At 34.7% G+C, this 15,342-nt stretch overlaps 1 protein-coding gene across 1 annotated transcript; it reads left to right on the forward strand.

Moving 5' to 3' along the window:
- Window positions 1–597: 597 nt before the first annotated feature.
- On the forward strand, window positions 598–14,601 carry psq (BTB-domain-containing protein pipsqueak). Its single transcript, XM_089633579.1, has 8 exons — window positions 598–735; window positions 10,016–10,355; window positions 11,254–11,432; window positions 12,259–12,436; window positions 12,845–13,021; window positions 13,276–13,378; window positions 13,455–13,614; window positions 14,143–14,601. Exons 1-8 carry the CDS (start codon window positions 598–600, stop codon window positions 14,317–14,319), a joined length of 1,452 nt encoding a protein of 483 aa, XP_089489705.1. The 3' UTR covers window positions 14,320–14,601.
- The last annotated feature ends 741 nt before the right edge of the window (window positions 14,602–15,342 follow it).

The following is a 15,342-nucleotide window of genomic DNA, read 5'->3' on the forward strand; positions in this document are numbered from 1 at the left end:
TACGTTAAAAATAAGTGGATATCATAGACATATGAATATTAATTAATTCCTATGTCTGTGGTGGATATGATGAGCTCCTTGACGAACCCCAGACGTTACATCAATAATAATAGATTCAAAGTTATTTGTTTAAACTCCTTGTTTCCTTTCTCTCAAGAGAAGGATAATACGATTGCACATAGTTTGACCCAAAGATATTAGAAGAACGAGATGTGCTATGAGCAGTTCGTACTGAGTGGAATTGTTTTGCCGAGTGTCGCCGGTTTTGTTCACCAATACTACTGCACACCTTCGCTTGCGCTAAGGTATCCGCACTAATACATAGAACAGATTTCTGTGCGTACACGTCCCGATACCGTTCAAAGTACCCTAATTAGGTAGTACTCCGGCCACGGTCCGGCGGCCAACATAACATATCTCGTTCTTCTAATATCTTTGGTTTGGCCATATGGATTCCATGCAGAATCTTTATTCTTCTAATAAATTTGTTGAGGTTAGCAGTATCACTATTGATTTCCACGTAATGTATTTTAATTCATCCTATATAGCAGAATGTCTCATAAAAATCGTATTTTTCCAGAACATATTTAGTCAGAGATGACTGGCCACCCTGATTCCCCTTCGGAGGAGGGCGGAGTGGCAGGGGGAGGGAGGGGAAGCGGTAGGGGGGAACTACAAGATGACGAGCATACACACTCGCAGCAGCAGCACAACATAATCCTCCAATCTTTACAAGTAAGTACTAATTTTTTAAAGGAATTATAAAACCTTTACTGGCATTAATTTATACTTTTGCACGCTTTTGTAAATTTATTCACTATGCATAAATAAAAACACTCGACTTAAAGAAAAAAGCGGGTCCTGACAAAATTAGTCCTGCCTTTCTAATTAACTGTGCATCAATAATAGCCAATCCACTATGTCATATAATTAACCAATCATTAAATTCTGGCTGCTTCCCCGACCTATGGAAAAATTGCTATCTAACACCTGTATTTAAAAAAGGCGATATTCATGATGTCACTAATTACCGACCCATCTGCATGCTCTCAACTATCCCCAAACTGTTTGAAAAACTTATCCTCGATAAAATCTCCATACATATTAACAACATCATTGTAACTAATCAACATGGATTTATGCCAGGCAGATCCACACTAACAAATCTCTCCTTATATGAAAATTTTATAGCATGTTCACTCGAAAACAAAACCCAAGTCGACTCAATATATACAGACTTTGTAAAAGCGTTTGACAAAGTTAACCATAAAATTCTTCTCAATAAACTTAGTCAAATCGGAATTGAGGGTAAACTATTGGAATGGATAAAAAGCTACTTAACAAATAGAAATCTACAAGTAAAAAATAATTCTAACCTTTCACACAAATTCATAGCTACTAGCGGTGTACCCCAAGGGTCACATTTAGGCCCAATACTGTTTCTCCTTTTCATAAACGATATTGTTACTGTATTTGATAAAAATGTTGAAGTGCTACTTTTTGCCGATGACCTTAAACTATTTAAAATTATAAAAACAATAAATGACTGTATTCAAATTCAATTAAATTTAAATAAACTTCAAGATTGGTGCAAAACTAATAAACTTTATCTCAATATTAGTAAATGCCACATTATAAGATTTTTTAGAACAACACAACCCCTTAACTATCAATACAAAATTAATAATGTTTCTCTCGCCTCTGTAAGTGAAATTAACGATCTCGGCATTATTTTCGATTCAAAATTTAACTTTCTTTCACATGTAGAAACAGTCACCAACAAAGGATTAAAAATGCTCGGCTTCATTCTCCGAAATGGCAGAGACTTTAAAAATATTTCAACACTAAAAATCTTATATTCCTCACTTGTTCGAAGTCAAATCGAATATAATTCTACTATTTGGTGTCCTTACTTTAAAATCCACTCCGACTCTATTGAAAAAATTCAGCATAAATTCCTAAGATACATTAACTATAAACTCGGTCTACCTATAGAATCAATAAATTACAATCACTTGATGAAAGAATTAAACTTACTTAAACTTTCAGATAGAAGACTTATTTCCGATTTGACTTTTATTTTTAAAATTGTCAATGGTATTATAGACAGCCCTGATATATTAAGCCTAATTACCTTCCATATACCCACTAGAACCACTCGATCCAAAATTCTTTTTAATTTCAATAACAATATCAGGACTGAGTCATTTAGAAACTCGCTTATACCTAGATTGCATGCAGTTGGCAATGCTTTCTCAGAAGTAGTAGATGTGTTCAACTGCACGGAATATAGCTATAAGAAGGCTATAATAACATACCTCTCTCGTACAGAAGAGTGTTATCTAATAATTTTATATACTTAATCAAAACTATATTTTTTTCCAAAATTGTTATGAGATGTCTTACTGACAGCCCTGTTTCAATAGAGCTAACTCTTAGTTCTCAGCAAATTCAACCAAATTCAATATTGAAGGTAACAATAACCTCAATACTAAACTACTGTACGGATTGAAAATAAAAATGCTATTGTACCTATGTATACCAGATGTTATTCTTGTTTAATTTTCAACATAATTTCTCAGTAATTATTCTGTTTAACATAATACTGTTTCGCTCCTGTGAACCACTGTAAACATAAATCATGTATATTGTAAAAGCCTTTTACGGCGTCTAAATAAATAAATAAATAAATACTTTCTACGCCGGGACCGGCCCTGTGTAGGCGCAATTGGAGCAGGCCGTTTGCCCATGCGCCAAAGTGCAAGGCGCTGATAGTACCTAACACTCCTAAAACATCACCCTTAAGGTTAATTAACCCCAAAATTCGACTTGACAAACCATTCATAACACCGAGCAACGTCAGCTTTAAAATACTATTTTTGGTATATATTTCCAAGCAATTATGTAGCTTTGTACATACCATTACATACTTTTACCCATTGTTAAATTTGGCAGCCACCTCTGGTCTGGAGCCCCAAAATACCTGAATAAAATTCTTGACGGATTGCAATCTTTAGAGCACAGGCGTGAGGTGGGAAAGCCGTCCTTGATTTACCGGTATATAAATGGAAGATGCTCCGAGGAGCTAGTGACATTTATCCCTTCAGTACCGGTACAGTCTGGAAACACGCCAAACGCGCGCCCAACATTTATATTTGGTTGACTCTCATGAGAACGGGTCGTTTCTACGACTTTTTCTTGAGTTCGGTTGTGGAAAGATTTTCGTGTTTCTTTTCAAAACCTATGTTCAAGACCTCATCTTCTCAAAAACACCCTCCACACAGCATCCTCAAAGATTATGATTACAGGGAAATTACTTTCCTATGGTTCTCCTATATGGAATTAGTGTTAAAAATACGTATCTATAAAGATGGATGACCATGTTAAAATTTGCCTTAATTTGGTATAATTATGTTGTACACGCAAATAAAAACCCGCTCCCAGCAAAATCACCGGGACAAAAAGACCATGACAGGAATATTGTCGTACATGAAGTTGGGTTCATACGAGTACATCGATCTTTTTAATTTATATGTTTGACTATGGAAAACGTTATGTAGGACATTTATCTTTTTTATTTTTTTATTCGATGCTTGGAAATTTTTGATCCTGGAAAACTATGTTTCGGAAAACAAATTGGTCGTACCGAAGGAAGAAAGTAAGAAGTATGGAAGAAGTCGAAATTTTTTCTTGACTTTATGGCGTTCTGAATTTTTCCATGTTGGGAAATTTTTATTATTTCGAAATAAAAATATTCCGAGAAACATGGAAAAACGTTAAATGGGTCGGGTAATTTTAAACGATTTTATATTATGTGAAGCTTAGAAATTTTCTATTTTGGTAAATTTATTATTTTTCTGAAATTAATTATTCTAGGAAAATTGGAAAATCGGTAAAATTATTCTCAGAAAATTGGTCGGAAAACAGGTGGAGAAATTGATGTTCATTTTGTTGTGTGAAGTTCGGATTTTTTTTCCATAAAGTATCTTCCGTGAAAATTGGAAAATGGAAAAAAATCGACAAGGACATGGAGTGTTTTTGTTATTTGTAATTATTACATCCGTAAACTGCAGCACAGAACCTACTTTTAGAACATTTTTTAGAAATTTGGAAAGCGCGCCACGCCGCTACAATGTCATAACTGTCATAAGTCAATATCATAAATAAACCACTTACTAGATCGATATCTTCGGGCTTTTTGTATTAAAAAAGTTGGTCCATAAATATGCCAATTAGGGAATGCAATCCCAGTATACCGGAATCCCGAAATACCGAGATCCCGCAGACATTTTGCGGGACTAATCTCGGTAGAAAATTTTGCGGGATTCCGCTGAACTGGCGGGATTACAGAGAAGCGCAGCTCATACGTGTTACTCTGACACTTCTCTCGCTAATCTGGAGACAAACGCAGCAGCAGCAGAAGCACCAATGTCACTTCAAGACGAACTCGAACTTACTTTGGTTAGTATGAAGAGTTCGAGATCAACAGCCCATCAACAACCTAGATCTGGCAATATGAGCAACCTTGAGGTTTTGATAAAGAAGGAAATGAATTAATTCGAGTCCGGTGGATTAAAAGGCACATATCTTCAATTGACTTACAATGCGCTAATGACTATCGTGCCAACCAGCGTGGAAGCGGAACGAGCTTTTTCAGCCGCTGGCTACCTTGTATCCAATATCAGAAGCCGTTTATCCGATGACACAATTAAAACTTTAACTTTTTTACAAAGCTATTTCCAAAATAATGTTTAGTTAAACTTATGATGCTCATTGTACAAGAATATTGTTTATCGTGTGAACGTTATTATTTAAATTTAAGTTTCAGTTCAGTTTCAGTTTCAGTGCCGGCAATCCGGGCGTTTATTTTATTTTCATTTGTGTACATAGATTTCTTTTACCCAACTCACTAGACAAAGTCTGTTCCGAGGCGGGTATGTTATGTAAATTTATGTCTTATCTTATTCTTTGCCAATTTATGACTTAAACTTTACCTATGTCTAACTAAAGGTATACCTATTAATAAATCATTGAAAATGTCCCAACGAACTTGTTTTATTATAGGTATAAATTTAAAACTCTAAAAGCAAGGTTGGTAGATCGAGGTCTTTATTATACGATTGATTAGATATCTAAGTCCACTCTGCTGGATCCCGCAAATACCTGGATCCAGCGGGACTAAGATTGTTCAGTCCCGCAAATACCTGGATTGACATTTTCTTGCGGGATTGCATTCCCTAATGCCAATGTATGGACAGTTCAATTCTCATCTGGAGCCTACTCATTAGCCTAAAATATTTTTAAAATAAAAATGTTTAAAATGTCAAAATATTACTTCACGAAAGGAAAATGAAAAAATCAGTTACATGTCAAACATTTTTTATTTCAGCACGACAGTAAATTATAGATACAGGTTAAATCTTTAATGAATAAAGTAGAACGATGGAATTCTACCTGGCATGATATAATCGCGATCCAGTACGGCCTCACAATACACACATTTCTGGCAGGAACACGGATACTGCCTGAAAAAGAAAAAAGATTTTTTTGCGGTGAAGTTAAATTAAGGCCATGAAAAATTAGTAGGGGAGACCGAGGGGAGTTGAAACAATTTTCACATTTTGTTTCATACACCAAATTCTATAGACAGAAATCGTATGATATTAGTACCAATCGATAGGTCATTCTTTACACTTGCGAATGACTAACATAAAGAAATTGTAAGCGTTAAATATTGTGGTTAAAAATCGACTTAACCGTAACAAGTCAACTTGTTTCAACTCCCCTCATACCGAGGTAAGATGAAACAGGGGTCGAGGAGAGTTGAAACATATGATTTTTGAGAAGTATTAAGGGCTGTAAAATAAAAATGATGATATAATTTAAAGGTATTTATTAAAATTAAACTTTTCAAGTAGGTACAAAACAAACTGAGAAAAATAAAAAATATTATGAAAATAAAAAACGTCAATCTGAAAAGCAGTTGTGGCAAACATAATAAAGTTCCTCATTCCTACTAATAAAAATTAAACTATTCAAGTACAAAACAAACTAACAGAAATAAAAATATAATGAAAATAAAAAACGTCAGTCTGAAAAGCAGTTGTGGCAAACATAAGAAAGTTCCCCACTAGTGCAAGCTTCATGAGCCCAGTTGCTGCATTCCAGACATTGCACCCACTTTTCTTTGGCTCTGCTATTTGAATATGGCTCTAAACAACAAAAGCAAAGGGATTTTTCTTCTTCTGCACTGTCTTCGTTTCCTCTTCGTTTCTTGACAACCTTGACCTTTTTAATTTGAGTGCCTGGTTTTGATCTTTTTGTTGTTTTTGTTTCTTTAAAGCTAGGTTTTTTCACCTTTTTCTTAGCCGTTCTAGCTGCTTCGATTGCAGCTAGTTCATCCTTTACGGGAGTGTCGGTTAAGACAGCGGATTTCACTTTGCGTCTGTTTGTTTGATTTCCTTTCCTTGGTGGAGCTTTTGGCAAGGGTCTAATAGTTTCAGGTGAGAATGGAATTGCTGTCACAGTAACTGAAGTATCTCGTGATGTAGATGCTACAGGTATTATATCTTCAGTGGTTGAAGGCATCGTGATAGTATTAAGCATTACTTCAGATTTCGCCAGATCAGGTGAATTCTTATCAGAGTTTTCTGCAGACTTGGGTACGTCTTCTGTTTCGTAGCTGATTTGAGGAGGAGTAGCCGGTAAATTGAAGATTTAAAAAACGGTCTTTTCTGGATATCCAACCGTTGGAGCAGTCTCCATTTCCTTAGCTTCATAAGCAGTTTTTTTTAAAATATACCTGTAGAGGGAGGTATCGTTCATTAGACATTTCTGTCGCAAAGTTACTTCTTCTGTTGCGAGATCATATATTTCAAGACTTGTCATACCTCTGTCAGTCTTTCTTTTATAAAAAGTAGGTATTCTGAAACAAATTAAATCAACAAAAAAACATTTTATTTTGTGCCCGTAAAATAATAAACAAATAAATTGAAAACGAGGAGAGTTGAAACAGTCTGTTTCAAATCTCCTCAGTACGAAAAAACCTCCCATTTTTTATTTAATCCACAATCAAGAAGCAAATACACAAAAATCAACTGTACCAAACATATGTATTAAATCGTTAGTTAATGAGCTTTCGAAACACATATAATTTAAACCAAAATAAAAAACCATTATCAAAATATAGGCATCGTAAAAAAACGTTAAAAACTTACTTTTGACGATTTTTGAGACACGGCACGCACAACTCCACAACCACTCGACTATCGGCACGAAAGCCAACTGACGAGCCAGCAGGCGGAGGTAAACGGTTGAAAAGCGACGTTGCCAATTCGCCAACGGTTTTAAGTTTCTAGAAATCGGTACTGTTTCAACTCACCTTTGTTTCAAAACCCCTCGGTCTCCCCTAAATTAGGAACAAAACAAAGAGAGATTCTCACCTGTTTAGAAACACGTGTTCTATTTTGTGTTCGCGTAATTTCATAACGAACCACTCGGCCTTTTGCTGCCGATTGAGAAATGAGAGTCACAAACTGAAGGACACCTTGCTAATATTGGATAAACAGAATATTCAAATCCGTCAAAGCTACAACGGCGTAGTTCGAAATCAAAATATCAAACAACCATAAATGTTCCACTCAGCCAGCACTCACCTTTCAACAGTTTATTCCATAGACTTTCAGACTTTCAGAGTTTTTCTTTGGTGGATATAGTTAGGCAGCAATATGACGTCATAATAATCCGGTTCCAATTTTCGATCGGAGTTTCCCCCCTCCCCTCTTGTCAATACGCTACGCTGGCTCCTATAGCGGCTAGAGTTGTTGATATTGCCACTATTTCACTGGAGTATTATTAATAATAGGGTATATGATTTTATGCAAGATTAAGCCATGCTACACTAACGCCTCAAGCGGCCAGAGTTGCCAGTCAATACTGCCAATACTCTGCTGGAATTGTTATTAATATTCTAGGGTATTTGGCTTTTTGGGATATCCATATTTTAGGATTCTTTGAATTATTAATATTCCAGGGTATTTAGGTCCAAACAATTTTTTTAAACTACGTTTTCGTACTTGAGGATAAAAGTTTATAAAAAATACAGTGTGTGGCAAGCCTTCGCACGACGGAAGTGAAACTTTTAGTATTCTTCTCTCTCTTTTCATTTCATATTATTATTATTCAGAATGCTGTACATTATAGTTTTAAAAAGCATAAATTTATTTATAGGCGTGTTGTTAACAAATGAACGTTTAACTAGATTCATAATATTGACATATTTAAAAGTAGCATGTGATGAAAAAAATACAGTGTGTGGCAAGCCTACGCACGACGGAAGTGAAACTTTTAGTATTCTTCTCTCTCTCATTTCATTTCATTCTCTCTTTTTTCTGTCCATTGACATATTTATAAGTAGCATGTGATAAAAAAAAATAAAATTATAAAAATATGGGATTCGAACCCGGGTCCTGCATAACGAGTGTCGAACGCTCTGCCTCTAGACCGCGAGGAGAGGTATCTCGCGCGACGAGAACCGCGTATAGAACGTGTACTCCTCAATTGACTTGTCCCGCATAAATTTTCGTTTTCAAACACGGCAAATGAATAATATCACATAACGTCTCCTTAACGCTTTATATAGGGTCGAATCGAAGATATATCGGCAGTGTGAAGTCATATCTGTCGTTTTACAAAATATTTCCGTATATTTGTCCGTTTTGGAAAAGATCTATCGTGTTTTAACAGTCTCATACTCGTATGGAGTCTGAATTTGAAAAACATTTCTAAATTTTGAAAAACTCACTTACGGCTGTGTTTTTTACTAAAAAAACTTGTCACGCACGTCTGCGAGGGTAATTAGTCACGTTATCGGCCTTGATTAGTAATTTTAATGATTCAAAATAAAAATAATTAATCAAAATACCGAGCGACTCTACCGGCTCGATTTGTAAGCTATATTGCGTCCAAAATATCATATAGTCAAAATATCTAAAAGTGGCAGCACGAGAGCATTTTATCACTTTTCCTCGTATTAAAAAAATCACAAAAAAGAAAAAAAAATAGTTAAAGCGGGGATCGAACCTCGGTTCTTCACGACGACAGTCGGGCGCTCTGCCTCTAGACCGCGAAGCTGAGTTTGGAGAGTGACCTAAACTAGGTATATAATATTAGCTAGGCTCCTATAGCGAAATGATCACGGTTTTTCGTGACGGTCATGAATCGGTTTTACTCCGGTCCTCGAAATTGCATGACGCGCGTAAAGAAGTTTCACTTCAAAAACTTTTGATGGATTTCTATAAATATGCGCTGAAAATTCTCCTCTTCCGGTTGCTTCTCTCCAAGTAAATTGTTGCAAAAAAATTACATTGGCATTAAGAAAAGTTTTTTTTTTCAATTCATCATGTCTTTCAGAATCTCCAAGACCCCTGTATCTATTTTTTTTAATGTGTAAAATAAAATATTTGTATTAATTTTAGCCAATTGAAATTGAAGGTGAAATACCTAGTAATAAAATCTTGTATATCTGTATAATTTGGTTTTAGGCACTTGACCTCACGTCACAGGTTCTCAACATTGGTAAATTTCCAGGATTACTGGACATGGTTAATACGCTTAATTTATTTTAAAAACATTTTATAGCAGTTTAATAACGAGAAACAATTATTTCAGTCACCGGAAATGGAAAATATTGTATATATAGTTATTTCAGTTATTTCGTTAAAATTAAAGTTGGTTGTTCACTCGGTGGCCATTGTTATTGAGGTAACAGTTTTAAGGTGATTTTTTTTCCCTTTTGTTTATTCAACAAAATATATTTTATTTATTTAATTCAAAACAAAAAGAAAACTAGACTAAAGACATAAACACATAAGACCTATCCTCATTTTGAATGTAATAGCTATCAAAATAACTAATAAAATTATTTTCCATTTCCATATTTCCAGAACTTACCATATTTCCAACAAAGTGGTGGAGTGATTTTTTACATTACAAACAAATGTTATTTTTATTTCAGGATGTCAACAGCAGCAGTGAAAATATGAACTGTATGGAATCTGAGTATTCACTTCCCGTTCCAATGGCCCCCGCAGCTACCCCGGTGCATGTTTCTACCAATACTTTGGATCCCGATGACACCTCACTCCTCCACCAAGACGCATCTTGCGGGAGTGACTCCTCGACTGATGTTAAGATCAAGTTTGAAACATTGCGCTCTCTTAGTCAGCAAACCACGCTCGATATGGACACACATATGAGCCAGCAAGCCCATAATCTCAATTCTTCACACCGGCAATTGATGCTCAATTCTACTCTGATGAACTTGATGCAGGAAGATCAAGACGGTTGTAAAGAAGGTAGGTTGTTATTTGTATTAAATTTTAAGTGAAACTAATTTTTGCAAAAATGTTCTGCATACATAAGAATTCATTTTTGCTCGTCGTACATAGCCCAAATTTAATTACATATTTTACAAATAAAACTGCAACTTGTTACGCATGAATTATTTGTTTGCTCCCTTATCTACGCAATATGAATATGAATAAATAAATTGGTTCATATACAAGCTCAATTCTTTGAAGAAAGGTATACATAACAATGTTGGATCGAATCACCGATACAATATTGTATTTTAACGTCTTTCCTGAGAAAATTGAGTTTGTTTGTTTCATCTTAATTTTTGAAAGCATAACTTGCAAAAAGTGGATTTTCCAAAATTAATTAAATAAGCGACATCTATGAATGAGCAGTTTATGAATAAAATTATGTTCACTCTTAATATTTTAACCAGTGAAACACCGATGGGTCTCTGGAGAACATGCAAGCATTCTCATGTTATCCTTTTTAGAATAATTTGCGATGAGATTTTGACCTTAATTCTTCGAAGATGTATAAAAAACAAAATCAGCATTGTTTGGGCTTTAGGTTCCACTAATAAATGTTTCTGTTTTGTTCTCCGGTCTTGAACAGGTTAAAGCATAACTTGAATGTGTTCACAAAAAAAAAAAATTAGTGCCATCTATGAAATCTTTTAAGTATACCTAAGTCAGCTCAAATTGTCCGATCTACATTATGCAGGAAAATAATTTCAGTTGGTTCAAATTACTGATGGTTTATTGATATATGTGAGGTTATGCCCTAATGTTGTGCATTGACTGTTTAAATACAAATATTATTACCAGTAATGTTTATGATAAGGTCCTCATTTATTTGAGTAGTGATAACGATAAGAACTTATAACTAACTACTTTTCAGATATCCTGGGAAACGAAGATTTGAATGACTCTTGCCAGGATTTGTCTAATGATGGAATGTCACCGGGAAGTAGGGGATCCGGTCTCCATGGAGGTGGTAGTACTCCCAAGACCTGGTCCCAGCATGATATGGAAAACGCTTTAGACGCCTTGAGAAATCATAATATGAGCTTAACTAAGGTAAAAAATCATTGAAATTTTATTCCAATGATGTTAGGGCATATGTTATGTATTTATTCAACATAAATAAATTACCTGAACATATTATTCTCTGGCAAAATTCTTCTGCTTAAGCAGGTATATTATGATTTTGCTATCATTCAGTAATGCTTCAACCATCGAGGGATTGACCGCAGTGAAATCAGGAACAACAAACTTTTTGGTACTAAAACATTTAAGGTTAAAAGCAACGTTCGTTGTATTCTACGTATTCACAGATGGCGTTAATTAATAAATTTTGTTTAAATACGCTTTTGCAAGGTATTGCTTTACAATATTAAGACAAATCATTTGTTTGCGCCCGTATATACGCAATATGAATATGAATCAATAGTTTTGTTCGTTTAAAGACTTAATTCTTTCGAGAAAGGCACACAAATACAATATTTTACCGATGATTCAATCCAATATTGTATTTGTATGCCTTTCTCGATAGAATTGAGTTTTTATATGGACCAAACTATTTATTCATATTCATATTGCGTATATGAGGGCGCAAACAAATAATTTGTCTTAATACTGCAAAGCAATACCTTGCAAAAGCGTATTTAAACAAAATTAATTAATTAACGCCATCTGTGAATACGTAGAATACAACGAGCGTTGCGTTTAACCTTAAATACAATACATTCCCATTTGTGGTTCCTGATTCCACCGCAACCAATATGGGAGGCGCCACAATAAGTTCTTGTACAACAGTAAAAAGTTTTTAAGCAACAAACATTTTACTTCACCAATTTTTAACAGGAACCTATTAAAATGGCGAAAATATAAAATGTTATTCTAGGCATCTGCAACATTTGGAATACCTTCTACGACATTATGGCAGAGGGCGCATAGATTGGGAATAGATACGCCCAAGAAAGAAGGCCCTTCCAAGTCCTGGAGTGAGGGAAACCTTCACAGCGCTTTACAAGCTCTTAGAACTGGGACCATTTCAGCCAACAAAGCCAGTAAGGCTTATGGTAAGCAGTTTCATGTTCTTCATCTTCTACCAATTTCAATGAATTTCAACGGAACACGTACATAAATCGTAGCAAACATAGATATTCATTAATTGACTGTGCTATATGCTAAGTTTTCTGTTCACAGAACTATTAGTTAGGCTGTTATTTTGCAGAATCAATGTAAGTGTAAAGCCCAAATATCTCTTGTCGGGTGTCAGGAAATATTTGGGATAATAATAGCTTTGAAACCCTACTGAGTATGCTCCAGAGGATTATTGGCTGATGGAACTTAGACTATGATTGCTGAAATCATTAATTTATTACCCCCTTCTCTTCCCCCTAGCAATTTTAAAAGTTTTCGCCTTATTCAGAAACTCACCGCTTGCCTCTAATATGTGTTTATAAATCATAACTATTCATTTGCAGGTATACCCAGTAGTACACTGTACAAGATAGCCCGTAGAGAGGGCATCAGATTGGCGGCCCCGTTCAATGCAGCCCCCACAGCCTGGAGGCCCGGGGACCTGGAGAGGGCGCTGCATTCCATTCGATCTGGGCATTCTTCTGTACAGAGAGCTTCTACAGAATTTGGAATTCCGACAGGTAAAACTTCTTATATGTTCCAAAGGACATTTTCCCAAATATCCCATTTTTATAAATTGGGCACACCCCACCGATATTCTTTTTACAATATATGTTCACAAAATGTTTTTCGTGGCAATTCATTTTTTTTTCATCGTTATAGTTGAACTCTTTATTCTGTTCCTTCACTACAACCATTTGTGTGTATAACACAAAGTTGAAATGTCTAGTCTTTTACAATTCAATAATTATATTTATAATATGATTACTTCCAGGAACGTTGTATGGAAGATGTAAAAGGGAAGGCATAGAACTTTCTCGTTCAAATCCAACTCCCTGGTCAGAAGATGCTATGGGTGAAGCATTAGAAGCTGTCAGGTATGTTAACAAATATTTAATAAATTGTGCAAACACTTACTTAATAGGACAAGTACTTAAAATCTTTTATTTTCAGGGTTGGACAAATGTCAATAAATCAGGCAGCAATACACTATAATCTGCCCTATTCATCCTTATATGGTCGTTTTAAAAGATTTAAATATGATGGAGACATCAATGGGCCAGTCGATATATCCGCTCAACATAATATTCAAGACTCTCATGGAGCCCATAATGTAAGTTATCACATCACTATATTATGTTTACTAATAACTAATTTATTATATTATTTCCCCTCACGATAATATGTAAACAATATGAGTCAATAAGCTCCAGGAGACTTTTTATACTTAATCGATTAATAACTGCATTTTTAAAAAGGCAGTTAAAATTGGCTGTGAAAATGATTCAGGGTTTTCTCACTCTCATTATGAACTAGGCTACTAGAATTAATCTCCAAATATTTCAATATTAAATTTGATATCTCTCTGGTTTTATATATCATCACAGTGATGCCAAATCATTATTGATGACAAAAGTAGCGATGATGCACTTTAGTATAAATTATAACTTTCTTATGTCCTTCCTTTCTTGGAAATTGATATAAAATTTTGATGAACCGCAAAGTTTAAAGAACCCCAAATTATATTGCCCAAAAATGATGCTTGTAAAAAGTGTAGATTTCTAATCAATCATCCTTTTTCAATCCAGTATCTACTATAAGTACATAATTTATAATTATATTATAATATGACTTTTTTTAGATGTTACAGCAGTCATCTCCAGCTGTTCACATGCTGGACCACAATAATCACATAGATAATTCTCAGCACATGTATTCCGTCTACCACCATCCACTCGTTCTTCCAGTTTCTATACACAACCCTGGCGACAATAATAGTGTCAACCACGCCAATCAAGACTGCATTCCAATAAGTTGAGAATTTATACACTGTACACAGATATTATATTCTAAGGATTAGATCGTAATATAACGAATACTTTCACATTTTATCTAATGACTGAAATTTTAAAATTGAAACTAGTTTTGCTTTCACCCAAAACATGATTCTTTCCGAGGAACAGTGTACCGTTTAAAGGTTTACAACTTTTTTTTTAATAACACTTTATCACTTGCGGACTGAGTGAGTCAAAATTGAATTGAAGCCTTTTGTGAACACTTTCTCTAAAAAGTGTTATTTTATTGTGAAAGCAATAACAACCTAAATACCAACATAATGGTAATATTTCTTGAATATAATATGTAATATTGTAATTAGCCAAAAATACGTACCTCATTGCTTTATTAGACTTAATGATATTATTAATATAGGTAAAGTGAAGCTCCACTGTATTTAATTCAAGAATGCAATATGTACTTTACTAATGTTATTGAAAAGATGAGTCTTATGCAATACGTACATTCTTTAAAGGTGAGGTCAGTTGGGGGAAGTGCGCCAGATGGGGCAATTGCAACAATTCAACCTGCTTCATTAAATCTTTAAAAATAATATATAGTATACTAGTACATAGTGTTAATTCTTCCATTCTAAAGATGGCATATTTACAATTATTTTAAGGCTAGTTTCAGCCAAGTACATCGTTTTGTATAGCCCTGCAATTTACAAAAAGATGTACGCGGCTGAATCTCACTTCTAAATTACACTGCTCGCCAATTTGAAACTAGAATGAGGCTGCTTAAATTTATGCATTTGACCCATAGAACACTACATGATTATTAGTCCCAGTGAGAGATTGTATATGACGTCATCATGTGACGCTTGATAAGGAAGGGGATGAACGTCTATGACGTCCATTTGACCTCTTGCTGGAACTAGTTTACTTACCCCGAATGAACTTAATAATTTTTGTAATATATATTTGTAATGCATATAGCAATAATTTAATTGCACATTTTGAAGAACCTTAGAATCATGCGTGTGAAGTTTTAAGGTTTCTTTATA

Source organism: Hesperophylax consimilis, chromosome 7, assembly GCF_061612785.1.
Source record: "Hesperophylax consimilis isolate HC1 chromosome 7, BYU_Hcon_1.0, whole genome shotgun sequence".
Lineage (NCBI taxonomy): Eukaryota > Metazoa > Arthropoda > Insecta > Trichoptera > Limnephilidae > Hesperophylax > Hesperophylax consimilis.

Bases quoted from the DNA above. Each gene is read 5' to 3' on its own strand.
- psq (XM_089633579.1), top strand. From the start codon at position 598: ATGACTGGCCACCCTGATTCCCCTTCGGAGGAGGGCGGAGTGGCAGGG. The intron at 11,433-12,258 runs GTAAAAAATCAT...ATGTTATTCTAG, and splicing joins ATAATATGAGCTTAACTAAG to GCATCTGCAACATTTGGAAT. The intron at 13,022-13,275 runs GTAAAACTTCTT...GATTACTTCCAG, and splicing joins AGAATTTGGAATTCCGACAG to GAACGTTGTATGGAAGATGT.